The sequence below is a fragment of the Thunnus maccoyii genome, chromosome 2, assembly GCF_910596095.1.
Source record: "Thunnus maccoyii chromosome 2, fThuMac1.1, whole genome shotgun sequence".
Taxonomy (NCBI): domain Eukaryota; kingdom Metazoa; phylum Chordata; class Actinopteri; order Scombriformes; family Scombridae; genus Thunnus; species Thunnus maccoyii.
The window spans coordinates 25,505,530-25,524,042 of record NC_056534.1 but is presented as its reverse complement, the minus strand read 5'-3'; the positions used below and the strand labels follow the sequence as shown (position 1 = coordinate 25,524,042).

The 18,513-nt window shown below is 39.8% G+C and overlaps 3 protein-coding genes across 3 annotated transcripts; 1 reads left to right on the top strand and 2 right to left on the bottom strand.

Annotated features, from left to right (window-relative positions):
• Positions 1 to 735: 735 nt before the first annotated feature.
• Positions 736 to 7,408, top strand: LOC121883948 (polycomb group RING finger protein 2-like). The gene is made up of 9 exons (XM_042392402.1): positions 736 to 1,079; positions 1,705 to 1,832; positions 2,298 to 2,394; positions 2,495 to 2,550; positions 2,681 to 2,810; positions 3,213 to 3,252; positions 3,393 to 3,491; positions 4,410 to 4,490; positions 6,149 to 7,408. The coding sequence occupies exons 2-9, from the start codon at positions 1,715 to 1,717 to the stop codon at positions 6,527 to 6,529; spliced, it is 1,002 nt and encodes a 333-aa protein (XP_042248336.1). The 5' UTR covers positions 736 to 1,079; positions 1,705 to 1,714; the 3' UTR covers positions 6,530 to 7,408.
• Positions 7,409 to 9,108: 1,700 nt separating this feature from the next.
• LOC121883956 (CDGSH iron-sulfur domain-containing protein 3, mitochondrial-like) lies at positions 9,109 to 11,564 on the bottom strand. Its single transcript, XM_042392414.1, has 3 exons — positions 11,299 to 11,564; positions 10,165 to 10,281; positions 9,109 to 9,704 (listed from the first exon to the last, which is right to left on the bottom strand). The coding sequence occupies exons 1-3, from the start codon at positions 11,383 to 11,385 to the stop codon at positions 9,519 to 9,521; spliced, it is 390 nt and encodes a 129-aa protein (XP_042248348.1). The 5' UTR covers positions 11,386 to 11,564; the 3' UTR covers positions 9,109 to 9,518.
• Positions 11,565 to 14,238: 2,674 nt separating this feature from the next.
• LOC121882417 (CDGSH iron-sulfur domain-containing protein 3, mitochondrial-like) lies at positions 14,239 to 17,290 on the bottom strand. Its single transcript, XM_042390676.1, has 3 exons — positions 16,844 to 17,290; positions 16,277 to 16,393; positions 14,239 to 14,723 (listed from the first exon to the last, which is right to left on the bottom strand). Exons 1-3 carry the CDS (start codon positions 16,928 to 16,930, stop codon positions 14,535 to 14,537), a joined length of 393 nt encoding a protein of 130 aa, XP_042246610.1. The 5' UTR covers positions 16,931 to 17,290; the 3' UTR covers positions 14,239 to 14,534.
• Positions 17,291 to 18,513: the final 1,223 nt, after the last annotated feature.

The window sequence follows — 18,513 nt, the reverse complement described above, 5'->3', positions numbered from 1 at the left end:
ATGTTAATATACTTATTGTACTTTCATGTGGATATTTTCTGTGTAAAAAATAATATATGTGGAGGGTTCAACACTATAAGGTTGTTTTGACATTCATCTGCTGAAGGGGGAACATTTCTCTGTGCTCACCTTAAATCTGAGTTTAAAATGGACTTTACAGTAAAGTAGGAGACATCTTGTGTCCAGCTGTTAAACTATATATATATATACATATATTCTGTATTTTTAAATGAGGGAGAAGGAGTTGGATGTAATTTCATTGAATTGTTACCAAGCTAGTTGATTTTTTTTTTAGGAAAAGAATTTTTATTTGTAATTGTATATATCTGAATAGTATCCTTAAATGGGTAAACACTGACTTAATACATAATTTAAAAAAAACAACTTGCTTCACTGAATTGTTTAAATTATTAGAATTTCAGCCTATACTTTACCTATAGACTACACTAAAAATAACCTCAACTGTCATATTTGACAGTTATAATATTTGCCCCATGTAGGCTGTACATAACGTTTCTCTGTCCATATATACTTGTGTATATGATTATTATATATGGTTTATTATTGAAGTTTCTGATTATTTTCTAGATATTTAATTTGAATATTATGATTTTTTTAATTAAAAAAAAAATAGCTCAAATGAAATCGGAGCAAGGTTGGCCAATCTCCATGTGTTTGAAACAGAGCAGGGGCCCCTGGACATGAGGCCTGCAGGGCCTCTGCAGACAAAATCTCTGACTCAGATTGAGACAAATGGAGGGCGTGGTTAATCCTGTCGCATCTTGCGCGACTTATTGAAACAAATTAATTAAACAAATGTGGAATGCAAACTAAAAGTCATGCCCGGGCCGTGCGGGATGAATGGATGAGGAGAAGGTAAGCGGGGCCTGTAGAGACAGTGGATACCCTGTATGCCCCGTGAACCAGGCGACAAAATAATATCACGTGATCCAAAATGGGCAGTCCTCTGACGGTGCTGAAAAAAGCCATTTTCTGGCGCTGCTGCAAATTCTGTCCAAGTCCAAATAATTTACCTGGATCCTGGTTGGGAGGAGAGGGAAACTTTGATGTGTAATCAGGTAGGAACTGATCGCTCTTTATCGCGCGCGACGCGCCGCTGTTTGCTGAGGCGCACACAAAGTGCACGGTGTCACATTTTCAGTCTCTCTTGTTCGCCTCCTGATACAGCCCTGTCAGTGAATTTAAGATGGCTGCTTTGTGTACCAGTGTGAGTTTCTGTGGCTCTGCACCCCCCTCAGTGTTGGTGTTTTCACTGGATGTGTTTGGTTGTGGTTCTCGGTCGGAGCTCCGCAGAAATGGAAACGCTCTTTGTTGGTCCGCTGGTCGAGGAGCTGAGCTGATGCACAAGATGAGGCCACACAGGGGCTATTCAATAGTCGGCTGCTGTGTACCAGCACACAGCCTGCATTCAGCTGCACGGCTCCTGCCCTCAGCCTTATTTATCGTTATAACATGTCATTACACTTGTATTTGTTGGCCATCAGCTCTCTTTGTTGTGAGCTCACAACCTGCTGTCCCAAGGACGAGCTGCAGACATTGTCTGAGGGAGCTGTGTGGCAGCACTCATTGACCATATGGGAGAGAACTAATAGTCTCAACAAGCATTATGAACATTTACATACATGCTACTGTGCCCTGCCGTGTAACGAGAACGTCTCATGTTGTTATTTGTTTCCTCTGCAGATCTGTCCAGATGGATAAAATGCAGCCCAACCGGATTAAAATCACAGATCTGAATCCACACCTCACATGCCCGCTGTGCGCTGGTTACTTAGTTGATGCTACCACCATCGTAGAGTGCCTGCACTCCTGTGAGTTCCTACAGAAAGCATTACCTTACATGCATGCACAGTGTTTTCATTAAACTCTTTAAGCTCCTGCACATACTGTGGTTGTAAGGAGGTGAGGATATACTGTGACCCCACCTTAATGTTACTATTAAAACATGAGGCTTATTGAGTAGTAGACCACCTCCACTCTTAGATCACACAGAACATCCACATGTACAATAACATTAATCCTGCAATGCACCTGAAAGTTATAATGTCAAATTGTTGTTGACATTGTGTTGATTTGGCTCATGGTGTAAACTGTGGAGGCTGGTGATGAACTGATTTCATTATATTTAAATTATGTGCAAAAGTGTATCAAAGATAGTAATGCATTATATTAGGTTACGTTAGATTGCGCATATGTTGATGATTAATGAACTACACATTAACACCAGTAGCGATGCAGTGTTTTCACATCTGTCTGTGTCCGCTCTGTCTGCACAGTTTGTAAAACATGCATCGTTGCCTTCCTGGAGACAAATAAGTTCTGCCCTCGATGTGACGTCCAGGTTCATAAGACATGTCCACAGCTCAGCATCAGGTCAGCAAGAATGGGTTTTATCAGGGGTTTTTTTTTTTTTTAAATGCACCGGTAATGTGTATTGTACTTAATAACATTATTTAATTTAATTTATTTCTAGAGCGGACAAAACTCTACAAGATATTGTTTATAAGCTCGTTCCAGGGTTATTCAAAGGTAAGACCATCTTCCTTCAGTGAAGTAAAACATCTTGGAGCGGTTCAAACTCAGCCTTCGTCTTAGTTTCCTATTTTACGAAGCATTTCGGTGTCGGCGGATGCTTATTTTTCTTGTCTGCTTCCCTCAGATGAGATGAAACGGAGGAGGGATTTCTACGCAGAGAATCGTGTGCTGGAACCAGGGGAAGTGGTGGAGACGTTTAACATAGCAGAGGATGAAATCATCAGTCTGTCCATACAGTTCTACGAGAGGAACAAGTGAGTCGCTCTTTTCTTTTTTTTTTCTTTTCTTTTTTTTTCTTTTCTTTTTTTTTTCACTGAAAATGGGAGTGAAAATTATTAACGTTTGGTCTGTTCACTGGAAAGTCGCTGCTGAGGCAGGTGTGAAAACAATGAATCGTCATTATCTGGCCGTGCAAAAAGCAAAGGAGACAGAAGATTCACTAAAATATGCATGCACGAGTCGTATTTAATCAGAAATTAGTAGTGGAAGTAATATGTGGGAATAAGAGTTGTGTGACCACCCTGTGTGTGGGGGGTAGGGGGGGGAGGGGAGGGATGCCAATCATCACACCTGCAATATGTCTTTCTGAATATGATGATCTCTATGTTCTGTGTTTTTTAAACCCCCCTTTTTTTGCATTTAAAATGTTCCTGCAGAAATAATGAGAGGCAGCGTGCAGAGATGGATGGAGACAAGGTAAAGGCTGATTTCAGTGTAGAATAACAGATGAGTAAAGCAGTAGCTGAAGCCTTCACACTTGATTTACCTGTTTAATGTGGTTTCCTGGTCCTCACCCTGGATTTGTGTCTCCCTGCTGCTCTTTTCTTTGTTCTCAGTCCAACGGTAAACGCTTCCTGCAGTGCCCGGCAGCCATGTCCGTCATGCACTTAGCAAAGTTTCTCAGAAGCAAGATGGATATACCCAGCAACTACAGGGTAATCACACACGCTGCACCCAGACGCAAAAAAAAACTCTGATTCTGGCAAAGTAAAACCTAAACTGTAAAGGATGAAAGGCGGCGATGGGAAAGATTTGCGACTCTGAGCATTTTACAAGCATCGTCATGATGGTTGGAAAATACTGTGCATGGTCATCAAAGTCCTATATCTGTCGAGTTAGCGTTCAATTACCATTAACCACAGACTCTGGCTGACATGAGGCATCCTTATTTGTTTGCTTTTTCTGGCACTTCCATATCATTCAGAGCCAAATCAGATCTATCGGAGCTTTCAGGAAAAACTTTCCCATTTGGACATTACAACTCAGATGTTGATGTGAACGGTATATACAGGTCGGAAACTTAGTAATTACGGTAAATCCAACGGTACCTTGATAAAAAAGTATTGTCCACTAGGCTCCTTTGACTTGTCCTTGATCAAAGATGTCAATTTCTGTCTTAAAAATGATGAATCACAGTGGAGTTGGATCATTAGGGCCGCAACTAATGATTATTTTCATTACCGATTGATCTGTCGATTATTTTCTTGATTAATCGATAAGTGGTGAAAAAAGTCGAGTCCACAATCCAAAGATATTCAATTTACTGCCATAGAAGACTAAAAGAGAAGCTGGAATAAGAGAATTTGTACATTTTTTCTTAAAAAAACTCAATGATTAATCAATTAACAAACTATTGCTGATGAATTTTCTGTTGGTTGATCAATTAGTCGACTAATTGTCGCAGCTCCATTTCACAGATAATTAATGTTGGCACAGAATATGGGGTGCTTCAGTTAAAACATACTTACATACGTGCATTACCACTAAGCAGGTCACGCTGCAGAATAACAAATGTGTTTTGGTTGTTTTCTGCCGGTAACGTTGCATTTAAATGGTGTGATTGTGTGTTCTAGGTGGAGGTGTTGTATGGGGATGAGCCCTTGAAGGACTACTACACACTAATGGATATTGCCTACTTCTACGAGTGGAGACGGGTGAGTGACAGCTTTCATACCTTTCTACTGTGGAGCTCAAACATTTACTAAACCTGGATTGTGATGATCACTTGTGTGTTTACAGTTGGCTGCATGGTTTCCTTACATGATACTGTGTGATGGAGTATTCAGTGTTCATGTCATAAGAAAACACTGATATAGATGTTGTAAATCATAGATGTCTGGGTAAGATTTGATCAAACAAATAGAAATGAGAGAGGAATCAATAATGAGTCTATGTAATGGTTATAAGTGAGGTAATGTAATCGTTTAACAGTAAGACGAGCTGCTTCTCCTGTTTGTAGTGATTTTTAGGATGTTCATGTACAAATACAAGTCAAGCATACTTGATACACTTTGTGTGTTTGGATTGATTACGTATGAGGCAGCCAGTGGGAGCTGTTCATGTAACCCTGCCCAGTGAACATGTAGATGGATGGATTCTTGGTGATGGAGTTGTTAGAAAACTCTTCCTTGTTTGGTGCATTGAATTGTTTGTGAGAAACTGCAATATCCTGAACATGAGCAACCAAATGCTTTTTTTTTTTGTTTTGTTTTAAATTTTTTGGTGCAAGAAATGACCATATTCCTATGATTCTCAGTTTTCACCAAGTTCTGTGTTTGATTTACTTGCTGGTTTGAATTTCACAACATAGCTTGCGAATGCTTTTCTGCTTTTCAGATTTTGGTTAGATTTCAGTTCCTACTCCAATCTGCACCACCACATGACAAAAAAAGTTAAAATACAAGTAAAGCTAAAGCTGAATTCAGTATAAAGGATTAGCTCTGTTGATCTGCATCCTGTACTGGAATAAACTGGGTTAGGTAGGATATAGCCTATAAACTTTGGAAAAATCTTTGAAAAACGGCCGACACTATTGTTAAATGTAAACAACTGGCATTACTGGGCTAAAACGGGAAAAAAAAAACCAGAATGGTCCTACATGCTGAAATTTTGTACATTTATAAACCCTGCCCCCTTCATAGCTGAGTGCAGGTGAGTGAGTTTGGAAAGTCCTGGGTTGACAGAGTGAACTGGGATTGATGTTATGATATATCTAATAGCTAATATCAGCCTCCCTCTTTGCCTCAATCCAATTAGGTCCCTCTGAAGATGTAAATCTTTAAAAAATGTGTCAAAACCATATATTTAACTTTTTTAAAAAAAGACTCAGTAATTCCCTGAAACAACTGGGCATTGTAGTTTTTAACAAGCACCATTCAGACAGGAGTAAATAGTGCATGTGTCGGGGACTATTTTCAGCAGCGAATTAATACACATTTGTCGCGCTAGTATTTCTAGCAGCAGGATGGTGTATGTGGGACTGATTTAAAAATAAACTACAGAGCCCATGTTCATGGTCATGAAGGAACATGTCATCCAGGGTATCAGTGTGGCCCACCGACAGTTTTTTTTTTGACAGAAATTGGAGCTGTATGGCACAGAGAAATAAGATGTATCAGACTTTGGCACCACAGATAATACTTGATAGTAGAATCAGTTTGTTGATGTTCTGGTCTTTTCATTGGATTTGTTGACAATAAGAATAATTTCACTGGTCTCTGTGGTCCTCATCTGTAAATTTGCCCATATATTGATGTATTTTAGAGGCCGTGCACCTCTCAGCAGTTCTAATAGTGTGTGTACCTCTGTGTAGACCGGACCCATCCCGCTGCAGTATCTGGTCAAACCCACTCGGAAGCGCAGGAGGCCGTCCCAGTCCGCCGCACAGGGCCACTCTGACGGCGTCAACACCAGCCCGACGTCAGAGAGCGACTCCCAGAGCGACAAAGTCCACAGTCCTGCTGCAGCCCAGCCGCCCCGAGCCTCCTCGCAGTCCAGCCCTGCGTCCCACAACCTCCCCCCCGCCATCCAAAGCTCCAACGGTACCACTGTGCCCAACAACACTCAGCGACACACTCTCGCCTCCAAACAGGGCGCCAACGCTCGGAAGGTGACTGTCAACGGTACGAGCTCTGGGGCCAGCAAAGAGGAGGCGAGGGGCGGAGACAAAAGCGGTTTGCCTCCTACGACCTAATGCGTGCACAGGACTGCAGGGAGGACAGTGTTTGAATTGCTCCCTTCTTTCTACAGAGCAAAAAGACTAGCGTGAGCCTCCTTCCTTCTGGACAAACGGGAGGCAGATTACTGTTATCATATTTCAGCAGGAAAGACTGAAAAGTGCAGCCAAATAGACACTTGTATGTATGTGTGTGTGTGCGTGTGCGTGTGTGTGCGTGTGTGTTTATGTGTGTTAGACTAGAACAGTGCACACATACAAACTGTACAGTATGTATCAAATGTGAGCATGTGTGCATACATATGTATAAACTTATCTTTTATACAAGATATTGTAATCGTTTTGTATTGTATATGCAGTGGGTCTGTTTCATTTCCATAGTCCCATCAACTTTGATTTGGCTTCCATAAAACGTGACAAAATGCTGAAAAGCATTGCAGTGCAAACCACTGCGGAAGTTGGATGTAAAAAAAAAAAAAAAAAAAGAAAGAAAAAAGCTGAATCCTTGCCCTTGGACGGTCATTTTAGTAACTGCTGTATAAGTGTCCAGTATAAGCAACCGCTCATCAGGTAACACGTACATTACATAACTGTTGATGCACTTTCTGTAGGTCAGATCACACAATCCAAACCGAGAAGTATTTTCCAGCAGGAGAAACATTTCCTAAATTCCAAGCACTACCATGCTCACAAGCAGATGTTTGTCAGCAGACCATGTACGTTCTCTCATGGCAGTCGGAAGAACTCAAAAGGGATTTGAATATTTGGCCATGTATGTTGTAGTTCCATAAATTTCAACATTCCTTTTGTTTCTGTTCAACAAACAATGATACTTTTTTATCAGCCATATGTGCATGTTTTAGGTAAATAAAATGTTTACTTGCTAGGTTTTTCTGACCTGAGTGTCCTGTTTATGATTTCCAGGAGCATATTGTTGTGTACACAGCAAACACTGATGGTAACAAAACAAACGAACATGAAGCTTTGCTCAACATTTAAACGAGTTTTATTTCACAGACAGTGTTTAATAGAATCAGGCAGTTCTGTTAGAGATTAAAACTTGACTTTGACCAGTTAAATAATTCAGGGTACATTATATAATAATAACAATCATTAATCTTCTTTCCATGCAGTTTTGTACAGAGTCACCTTGCAAAGTGCAAAGGTCACTGTCATCATAGCAACATTTTCAAAGAACAGACTAGATTTCATTTTTTTGTTGTCTCATATAAATGTCAGAGCTTTTAAGTGATAAACTGAAACTCAGCAGAAATGATTAGAGAAAAGTGACTTTTACCTTTGACACATCAGATTTGATATGACCAGTAATTCAGCCGGTCTCTGCTCTGTTTGGATGACACACACTAAACAGGCAAAAATCCCCTTATCTTTCACTCTTATGAGGTTCTGCATGAATGTGAAACAGCAGTTTTGACATTGAAAGACGTGATTTAGTAATTATTAAAGAAAGAACTTCTCTTCCATCAAGCTATGTAGTTAAGCAGCATTTTTGAATCAGAAAACCCTGTTCTGCTATGTCCTTTTTTGAGGTTCACTGTGTTATCACATACAGCTAAGTGTCAGTACTTCATGTGAAAAGCTGCCTGGTGGATGATACACAAAGAACACTCTGTATATTCTACCTAGAGGTCCAAAACAACATTATACAGTACATCAATGTTTTTCACCAAAATCCTTGCAGCCCTTTCTACATCAAGGCTCATACACCAGCTGTTTTGAGTTTTTGAGAACTGATTGAAATTTCAGTGTACATGACTTAATCTTACTGTCACAAAGCTGTTGCGTGAAGAAATGGAGAAACACGCATGTCCTTTACACATGTGTTTGTTTTTGTGCAAAACTATTATGTGTCAGTATGAGAGTGTCTCTGTCCTGCTATTTGCCCTGATGAAGGTTGATACCAAAAGTGCTTTCTTTCTTCCTTTAATAAATACTTAGACCTAAGCATGCAGAGGCTCGGTTCTCTCACATCTTAACATTTGGTCTTTGAGTGCAGTCGTCCTTTATTAAGTGCTGCACTGTTAAGAAGCCTGTTTCTTACATCTTAAATGTCTTACTTTAGGGATTTTTAACCTTTTCATCAATGGTAGCCACATAAAAAATGTAATTTGTAATTGCTGCTTTTTCTCTTGATTTTACTAGAAATACTCAATGCCACAAAACATTCCTCTCCCTCCCTCTCGTCTTCTCTCTCTACAAGGCAAATGGCTGATACAGTACAGTATAGTAACAGTAAGTGATTGACATCTTTGGCAACCAGATATAAAGACTATTGATCATTACTGAAATTCTGATATTAACATGAAATAAAATATTTCATTTTTAAATCAGAGGGTTTACACTACTTGTCAGTGTCAATTCATTTGGCTCAATCAACACCTGTCTGACAATCAATGCTTCACTGCATATTCTGCAGGTAGGACTACCTGACTGGAAAATTTGTGCAAACAGAAGCTCCTCAATAATCAATAATTTCTGGACTTTATATCCAGAAGAGAGGCTACGGTCCTGCCAGTTTGCTAATTTATGGAGTGAATTGTAAGTATTCTGCACTACCACAGAGTCTGCATGCAGGATGAAATTACAACCATTTATTAAAAGAGACAGATACTACAGTATAATGGCAAAGCAAAATCTCTACCAGTGGACTAATTTCTATCATCTTACAGTAAATCATATCACCCATCCCTACTGTTAAAGCAACACTCTCTGTCTTTTATAGGAGGAGGACTGAGGTTAAGGACTTTTTACTTCTACTCTCTCCTCTGTCAAGCACAGATGAAATATTGTCAACACACAAGATTTAAACACTTCATGGTCATGTTGTGTGTGTTGCTTTCATGATCTACAAAAACATGACTGCAACACCGATGTTTATGCTCTGCCTCTACAACCAGAGCGCAGGTTTACTTTCCAAGATCAGGACTGAGGTCTGTCTGTTTGTCTCTCAGTCAAACAGAAATCACTCTGCAATAATCCTCCTTGTTTAAGAGTCAGTGTGTTGATGTAGCGGGGCAGACACGATGAAGTCCTGTTTGTGCGTGCCATCACAGTAGGGCGGGTTGTTTGTGTACTTGCATCCACACAACCAAACTGTGGTGTCTTTTTCTGGGACAAAGCGTAGTGGGAACAGGCCCTGGGCTTTGGTTTTGTGTGCTCCATCGCAGAAAGGCTGAAAGAATAAGAAGTGATCAGAGAATATACAGGATGTACTTTTGTGTACTTCAGACAAGAGCAACACAAGATAAGTAACACACGGATTCCTGCTCTCGTTGTTCCGCATTGTGTTGCGTAGCTAAACACACACAAGAGGTGAGGATGTGGGGGATTTATTCTTCACAATAAAAAGAAAACACAGGTGTCACACATCACAAGTCATCTGCATCTCTCCACCACTCAGCTCCACCCATACGCGCTCACTGAAGCTGAGCTCAGAGGTGTAACTCCAAGATAACGTCCCAGGGGAACAAAAAGGTATGCTATAGAAACCTATAAGGTAGGAACCTATTTATAGGTGGGAACTCAATTTTGGGGAAGTTCACAACAACGAAAGATAGGGACTTAAGGGAAAATAAAGAAACAAAATAAGATAACAAAATCTGGCTCGGCTACAAGGTCATAGGTGGTTTTACCTGTTTCTTGCTGTGTCCACAGGTGCACCACGAGTAACGCTTTCCACCAACAAGCTCCACTTTGAAAGGCTTCTTAGAGGGGATGACAGGTTCTGGTGGAAGTGTGGAGAGATGGACCTGTGGACAGTGGTACACAGAGCGCTCAGTTTCTTTAAATGTAAATATCAGTTCGCTAGGGTTGAGAGAGTATTGCATTCTTAAGGTGGTTTAAATAAACATTCATTTTAAAATGCACTTCTTATGAATAACACTCAGCATTAAACTGAGCTTTAATCTAATTAGCAAGAATGAGTGAAAACACCTGCGTAGGTATGCAGGTGCATTTAAGCAATGCTTCAATGAAGGCTGTCAGCTTCAATTATTTGATCTCATCAGACCTATTTTTCTAGGTTGAAGATGTGTCGAGCTCTGCTGAGAATGTGTTGGTCACCCAACTCACAAGAACAGTGCTTTTTCACAGAAGACATTTTGACACGTCATAGTAGGAAAAACACAGGTGTATCAATTAAATGATCAATTAAAACGATGGCTGAATTCCATTTAGCTGCTTCAGTTTCATTGTCTTGCTACAGTGCATGATGCCTCACTGTCATAGCTAACACCTTCAACAGAGCAGAGCCATCGTTAGTGTCATTAGTAAAACCTGTACTTTTCCTACTTTGACGAGTCAAAATGTCTGCTGTGAAAAAGGCCTATCAAAGCTGCAGGCTAATTGTTCCCAACTGTAATAAAACTAACATGAGTGAGGCAGTCAAGCCAAGGCAGCCCTGAGGAAAGGTTTAATCAGGCTGTGATTGGAAACGGCTGTGCAGAGGTTTCAATGTTATACAGTAGATGGCACTATACTCTATACACACTGCTTCCTATAGGCTACTGTTAGCTGGCTATATAAGTGTCGTTTAAGTCTTGCACGTTTAAAGTACCACTTAACTACCTCAATATTATACTCAGGTGTACATTATAGTTACTTTCTGTCTCTCGAAACATTTCTGGAAACAGTCAAACAGTTTAAATGATATAACGTCGGTCGACAGAGCAAAAAAATCGACATATGTTTGCTAGTTAAGACTTATGAGTCAGTCTGACGTCATGTTTACTAAAGCTTATATCGCTAATACAAGGACTTAAAGTTACCTTGAGAGCTACCATAGTGGTTATCCAAGGTTGTCTGAAAGTTAAACTGATCCATTTGTGGTCTAGTTTGGTCACCAGCGTATTCATGTTTCCACAATAACAGACCCGCGGTCATCCACACAACATGACGTAACCGTGACGTGGTTCAGAGAAAATCCGCTTTGACGTCACAGCCGCAGAAAATAACAAATAGGTCAGTGAAAGAAAACACAAACACTGTGGAAAAGCAGTGCAGGATCTGACCGTCACAACCTAACAGCGATCAGCCGGCGAGGTGATTGGATAGAGATGCTTCCTGAAGAGTCACGTGACAGCAGCTGAGCGGTCTGCATTGATTTTAATGGAGACTGACAGAGATAGTCAAGAAAAGAAGAAATAAAACACTGCAGGATTATTCAGCATGGACCTTCAAGCCCATGCTGTGGCTACCACTGAGGACAGAGAGGTCATGTTCTCTGGAAGAAGTGCATTATGACATTTACATTTTACAAAAGTTGCACACAGTGGTTTTTAAAAGGGTGAATATCAATATTTTTGAGATGAAGTGTCCAGAAATTTGACAGCCTAGGTCATGGAAAATAAATACATAAATAAATGCAACAATTAAGCATGTCATAGAATTCTATCATATCTTTTTTGGAAGACTAGTTGAAAGACAAAAAAAATTGACAGAATATTTTATAGCATTTTCAGGTCTCTTCAAAATGATCTAGAAGTGGAAGGTCTGCTTCAGTTTTCTATGTTAAGTCTGCTCCACTACACTTCAGAGGGAACTAAACTTTGCACAAAAAGTAAGGAAATTTATGTTTGGTAGATTATTTCTTTGTTGTAACAATGCTTCTTGGCAATAAATCTTATACCGTTGGAAAGCCTGTTTATTTCCCTTTTAAGTGGTGCCACATTTGTAAGGAACATGCATTTGTGGGATGAGCAGCAGAGCTGAGTATGTGGATTGTGCCCATGAAAAATTTGCCAAATCTTCTCTGCCAATGCCAAACAGCTTGCTGTTGCTACTGACTCTTGTTTTGAGCTTCTGGTATGCATGGGCCCTGCTACAGTGGTCGGTAGGTGTCTACTCCAAGAATAGGCATGCTACGTTTGACTGATCTGGATAGGGCCCTTGGGATAGGGCAACATCAAGCTGGTGTTCCGCAAAACCAAGTTGCGGCATTATTTGGAGTGAGCCCTAGTACCATCTCCAAAGTGAAGGCCAAGCTCCATACAATGCGGGATGTTAGAGACAGGTTGCAAAGTGGGTGTCCCAAGAAGACGACACCCCAAGAAGACAGTTTCCTCACCCTGTCAGCACTTAGGTACCGTAGGCTGTCTTCTATAGATTTGCAGTCAAGGTTTGCAGGACGATATGGCCAACGGCTCTCTGCCCAGACAATCTGGAACAGACTGCACGCAGCCAATCTCAGGCCCGTTTGCGCTGGTGTCGGTAACATGTGCACTGGAACCTGAACATATGGAGGAACGTTATGTTCAGTGATGAGTCCAGATTCTGCCTGGTTCCCTGCGGCCTGCGGCACACTTTGACCCTCATAGGGGTCAAAGTGTGCCTCATAGGGTAAAAGTGTGGAGAAGACGCGGAGAACACTATGCTGATTGCTACACCAATAGAGTAACATCTTTTGGTGGAGGCAGTGTGATGGCGTGGGGCAGCATCTCAGTCATTGGAAAAATGAGGCTTGTCATCATTGGAGGCAATCTCAATGCAGAGAGATATCGAGATGAGATTCTGCAACCACTGGCAATCCCATAGCTCCTGTTTGTTAAATGAATAAATTGTTAAATTGCCAATATGTCTTGTTTCTTCAAACTTCAATCATCCAATCCACCAAACACCAAACAATGTCAATGGCAGAATAAGCTGTTTGGCATTGGCAGAGAAGATTTGGCAAATTTTTCATGGGCGCAACCCACATACTCAGCTCTGCTGCTCATCCCACAAATGCATGTTCCTTACAAATGTGGCACCATTTAAAAGGGAAATAAACAGGCTTTCCAACGGTATAAGATTTATTGCCAAGAAGCATCGTTACAACAACGAAATAATCTACCAAACACAAATTTCCTTACTTTTTGTGGTAAGTTTATTATACTTTTTATCTGAAAGCTTTAGTTACTATTTACTTTTCAGATTTAAATTGAAAATAAAACATCATCAGGAAAAACGCCCCCACAAACAAAATGAATAAAATACACATTGTTAAAGATTAAACCAGCTGCTTCTAACCTTGTTAAACACAGAGAAGTACATTCAGTTTCTATGCACCACATGTCAGGAACAAACTCCCAGAAACTTGCAGGTCTGCTGCAACTCTCTGTTCTTTTAAATCAAGGCTGAAGATTCTCTGTGTCTTTTATTAGATTAAATTTTGGGGCATTTTTCATTCTCCTCTTTATCCTTATCCTTATATTTCAGCTTTTTTTTTTTTTTTTACAATTTAGCTTTTTCAATTTCTATTTAAAAGGTGTCTTTTTATGTTTCCTCTTCGTTTCATGTAAAGCACTTAGAATTGCCTTGTTGTTGGAAGGTGCTGTACAAATAAACTTTTGTCTTATGAGCTCTTGTATAGAATCAGTGTGTAGTTGTGGCTCCTTGTCATGTTTCAGATGTCTGAGTTATTAGCAGTTCCACCAGAGACACATTTCCCCTCTAAACTTGTCACATGGTTTCACTTCAATAGAAGTTTAAAGGATGCAATATCTCACCAGTTTTTACCCCCCAAAAATTGGCAGATTTTCTACAACACAAGTAGTTTTGAGTAAATTTTGCTAATAATACTTCTGTACTGCAACTTAAGTAGTATTTTAAATATAATAATTTTACTTGTAATGGAGTATTTTTACATTCTTGTCTTCTTGTCTTTACTTTTACTTAAGTAAAGGATCTGAGTACTTCTTCCACTGCTGGTCTTTGATGCAACACAAAAATAGTTTTTGAAGCATTTTAATGGGTTGTGAATTTGTATGAGAATGTAGTTTACAAAACACATTTTAATAAACATTAGTGCAAACAAAGTATCAGTCTGACAAGTATGGAGAGGATAAATAAATGCAGGGTATCTGGACATTATCACATCCTCCCAACAAAAACAAGCAGATGCTGTTGATCCTCACAGCCTCTGTGCTTCTGTTGAGACAACATAACTCTTGAAGTCATCGTTTTTCTGTTTAAATTCCCTTTTTATTACTCCTTGGCTCCGCAGGGCAGACATCTTGAATTCTGCTCATTTAAACACGCTTTTCACCGACTTCACTAAATCCTGGAAGATGACCTTAAGGTGCGAGCCATCGCAGTAGGGCGCGTTTTTTGTTTGCTTACAGGCGCATAGCATGACTGTCCTGTCTCTGTCGGGGATGAAGCGGAGTGGAGAGAAGCTCGGTGCGTTTGTCCTGTGAGCTCCATCGCAGAAAGGCTGACAGAGAGGAAAGAAAGAGAATATGTCATTTTCCAATCAGTTCACAGAGGCTTTTAATCTTACATCTCTTAAAAAATATTTCCTGATGACTTTTTTAAATTATTTTATACTCTGAAGCAGACCACCAAATACATCATTATGACAGGGTTAGATTGTATAAAAAAACACTATTCTTATGCAATTGTGATGGAAACAAGTTGTACAAGTTTAACAACATGTGACCAAGCTGCATGTACCTGGTGTTTGTGTTCATGTGGTCAGTAATCACTGGTTTATTTAGCACGCAAACAACACAAGATTAGCTATAATTTAATATCTTGCTGCTTATTTCCTAGTAGGGCCTGTACAGGTAAACATAGTGTAATGGTTTATATGGATATATTTGTGTTTAAGACGTGGGATTTGGCAAACTCTCTGGAGTTTGATCAGATCTTCTGCCAGTATAGACATGTAGACATTTCACAGCAGGAAAAGCACAGGTTTAATTAATAACATGAATTAGGGCTGCATTTATCTATTGTTAATGTGACAAATGTCACCTGTGCTTTTGCTGCTTTGATAAGTCAGAATGTCATGAAACCCCCCACAAACAACTGTGTTAACCTACATGATTTCTGGGTGATGAAGTAAAATGTTTAATCAAATCCAGTTTGTTAGATCTTGCTGTCAGTAGATTTAAACAACAAAACAAATATGTGTATATGATTTTATACTATATTTAACTTTTTTTTGGTTCTCTCCTTTCCATTACTGGGAGTCTCTGCACACGCCAGCACATTTTGTGATATTGAGGTTTGTTCTTCTGACTTACAAGTAGTCATTTGGCCATAATTCAAAGGATCTTAGCTGAGTGTTTATAGGCGCAGATAAGAGAGTCTTAGTTATGTTGCATACTTACAACACAACTAATCTTCCAAAAAAGATATTGAAAGATATTGACTTCATTTGACTCATTTGGACGCTGAAGCTTCATATTAGCTTCAGATAAACTTTTTAATACATTTTTGCACAGAAGGAGGACTGTGGATTTTGTCCCCCATCACTTACATTGTAAGTGCATTATGAAGGGATCTTCTAATGGTCAGTATCAACAGGACAAATGATTATGACAAGACAAACATTGTATAAACATTCATTTGGGCATGTATTGTTTTTAACTATTGTTTAAAGACAGGCTTGAAAAATTGTGAACATATCCTTGAAGTCAATAAACTAACTGTTGTCATAAAGTATTAATAATTTCCCCCCTCAACCTAATAAATGATCTCAGCCAGCTTTATTGTTGCTCCACTGTGCCTAGCTTTACTGCTTTCATACCAGTTTGTGCATTACACTGTTAACGGTCACAGAAAGAAATTCAAGTCTTCACCAGCAAACAGTACCTCAAAAAAAAAAAAAAAAAAAAAAAGCAACAAATTTAAAACAGATGGGATCACAAACAGGACATAGAAAGCTCTAAATAAGCGGTGACTAAATGACTTGCATCCTGCTTTAGGTGAGCTCCAGGTTGCCTCTAAAACCTGCAACCCCTCCCCTCTGTGCAGACTGACCTGCTTCTTGCTGTGTCCACAGGAACACCAGGCGTAGCGTTTCCCAGCAGACAGCCTGACCCTGCAGGGCAGCCGGGCTGCAGGGACAGGCTGTGTGGACTGCAGGCAGCACTGCACCTGGAAGACAAAAAGATAAAAATAAAAAAATGCACCATCACATGTGGAGCTCTGGAGGATTCCTCAATACCTCAATTCCTAAACACAAAACAACAATGAACTCACGGCAGACATGTTTTGGAAAGACAACAAGAAAGCTACATGTTTAACCAGCAGGCTGATTTACTGATACAAAATAATTTATGACACCAGCTGACCATAAACAACTCAGAAAGATACACTAACTTTCTGACATGAATTGCAGATTGTCTGTACTGTACCAGCTTACTTTGTGCTACTGAAGGAGGGTGTATCAAATTCTTTATTTGAACAGAAACAAAGAAAAGGAAAGTACAGGTGCTTTGTAGGCGTCCTGACTCTGAAATACGACGCGGCAGTAAACGCAACACTAACCTAATAAACAATAAAAATAGTCAAACTGTTAGTTTGTGGACGTTGTTGAAGTCTCACCATCGAAGAGGAAGCAAGCAGCTGAGGTCGTCTGAAGGTCTGCGTGCATCCTCTCCGCACTGCAGCGATAAAACTGGCTGCCTGCATTTGGTTTTCAAAGTTCAAGCGGACTAAGTTGCGATAATTTACCAGTGCTTCTAATATCAAGAGGGAAACCAAAACCTTCACAGACAGTCAGCCGCCTTCACGAGAAGTAGGAAGAACTCTAGTAGGAGTTACAACATGGCCACTGAGCAGTCCAGGTGATTGGCAGATTAATGTAAACAATCCTTCACATTTTATACCACACTGCTCCTCCTCCTCCTCCTCAAACACTGTGACCTTTATCCATCACGGCCGAGCACCGAACGGCGCCAAGGCACTGTTGTATTTGAAGGAATCGTTATTATTATTCCTTTCTCCCAAAAGAGTCGTATTTTTGAGTAGGTAAACGTGCTCGAAAATTTAAAGTTTGCACGTGCATCAGAAGTAGTGAAAAATGTAATATTTTATAGGTCTTGGGTAGGTGTGTGGCAAAATGCCTCGAGGGCGCCCCCTAGAAAACTTCAAATGAAACCCCCCACCTTTAAATTTAACGTACATGAATGAAATTTGGTAGACACATGTATTATGTCCAGACGCACAAAAAAGCCTCTTGGAGCCGTACCCTAAGTCCAACAGGAAGTCAGCCATTTTCAATTTACTCTACAGTTTTTGCCCTGTGCAGGCGTTGTATTTTAAAGAACTAAAGACCTTTGTGATGAAAAGTTATTAAAATCTTGAGTTTTCATTGAAGGCCCTTGACGTGGCGATGCGGCGAATTTCAGTGTTCCGCCAAGAAACAGGAAGTTGTAACTTAAACGTACATCGTCCAATCTGCCCCAAATTTCGCATGTTTGATAAGAGTCCCAATGGTCCCGACCTGAAAACATTTATGTCAATATTGAGTCATAGTCATAGAGCCATCCACTGGCTACAGGAAGTTACAGGTGATGTACTTGTATGACCTCTGTGTGGCAGGTTGAACAGATCCAACCAGATCCAGAAGTCAACCAAAGCAGAGTCTTTGGCAGATTTTCTCTTTACTATAATGCAGATATAAATATTAGTAACCCATTCATAAATGCCCATGAGTTTCTCACTTTCTAGTCAGTCATTTGAAGTTAATAAATGTTTGATTAACCATTAATAAAGCAAATAGTTACACCTTACCTTATAAATAAATATTTATACGATAAAGGTAAACACAATCCAAAGGGATTTTTCACAACCTGGCAACCCAAACATTGTTCTTATGAATGGCTACAACTTATCTATAAAGCCTTAGCTAATGATTTATTAACCATTAATACACCCATATATAATCACCTTTTAAATTGTGTTGTAAGACAGTGTTACAGAAAAGATGATGCATATCACAAAACCCTCTGGACCTGCTTTCAGCTCTGTTTACACCACAGTTGGGCAGAAAATAATCTCAAATTATATTCTTGAGTCAAAGTGTGACATACTGAGAGACCCGAAAAGGGAAAGATATTGTCATGTGATGATGGGAACAATATTTCTCAAGTGACTTATAGAATTAAAATCTGTCCAGAAAATTGAGGATTTGAAAAGGACCTTTCTGCACTTTACAATTCATTTATTTTCAAACAAAGTTTCAAATCCCACATTCAGGTTCATCCAGCACT

Excerpts from the sequence above, each read along its gene's own strand:
- LOC121883948 (XM_042392402.1), top strand. The coding sequence starts at position 1,715 with ATGGATAAAATGCAGCCCAACCGGATTAAAATCACAGATCTGAATCCA. Across the intron at positions 2,551-2,680 it reads CGTTCCAGGGTTATTCAAAG|ATGAGATGAAACGGAGGAGG; the intron begins GTAAGACCATCT and ends TGCTTCCCTCAG. Across the intron at positions 3,253-3,392 it reads CAGAGATGGATGGAGACAAG|TCCAACGGTAAACGCTTCCT; the intron begins GTAAAGGCTGAT and ends CTTTGTTCTCAG.
- LOC121883956 (XM_042392414.1), bottom strand. The coding sequence starts at position 11,385 with ATGAATACGCTGGTGACCAAACTAGACCACAAATGGATCAGTTTAACT. Across the intron at positions 10,282-11,298 it reads CCACTATGGTAGCTCTCAAG|GTCCATCTCTCCACACTTCC; the intron begins GTAACTTTAAGT and ends CACTGTCCACAG. Across the intron at positions 9,705-10,164 it reads GTGGACACAGCAAGAAACAG|CCTTTCTGCGATGGAGCACA; the intron begins GTAAAACCACCT and ends TTATTCTTTCAG.
- LOC121882417 (XM_042390676.1), bottom strand. The coding sequence starts at position 16,930 with ATGCAGGCAGCCAGTTTTATCGCTGCAGTGCGGAGAGGATGCACGCAG. Across the intron at positions 16,394-16,843 it reads TGCTTGCTTCCTCTTCGATG|GTGCAGTGCTGCCTGCAGTC; the intron begins GTGAGACTTCAA and ends TTTGTCTTCCAG. Across the intron at positions 14,724-16,276 it reads GTGGACACAGCAAGAAGCAG|CCTTTCTGCGATGGAGCTCA; the intron begins GTCAGTCTGCAC and ends CCTCTCTGTCAG.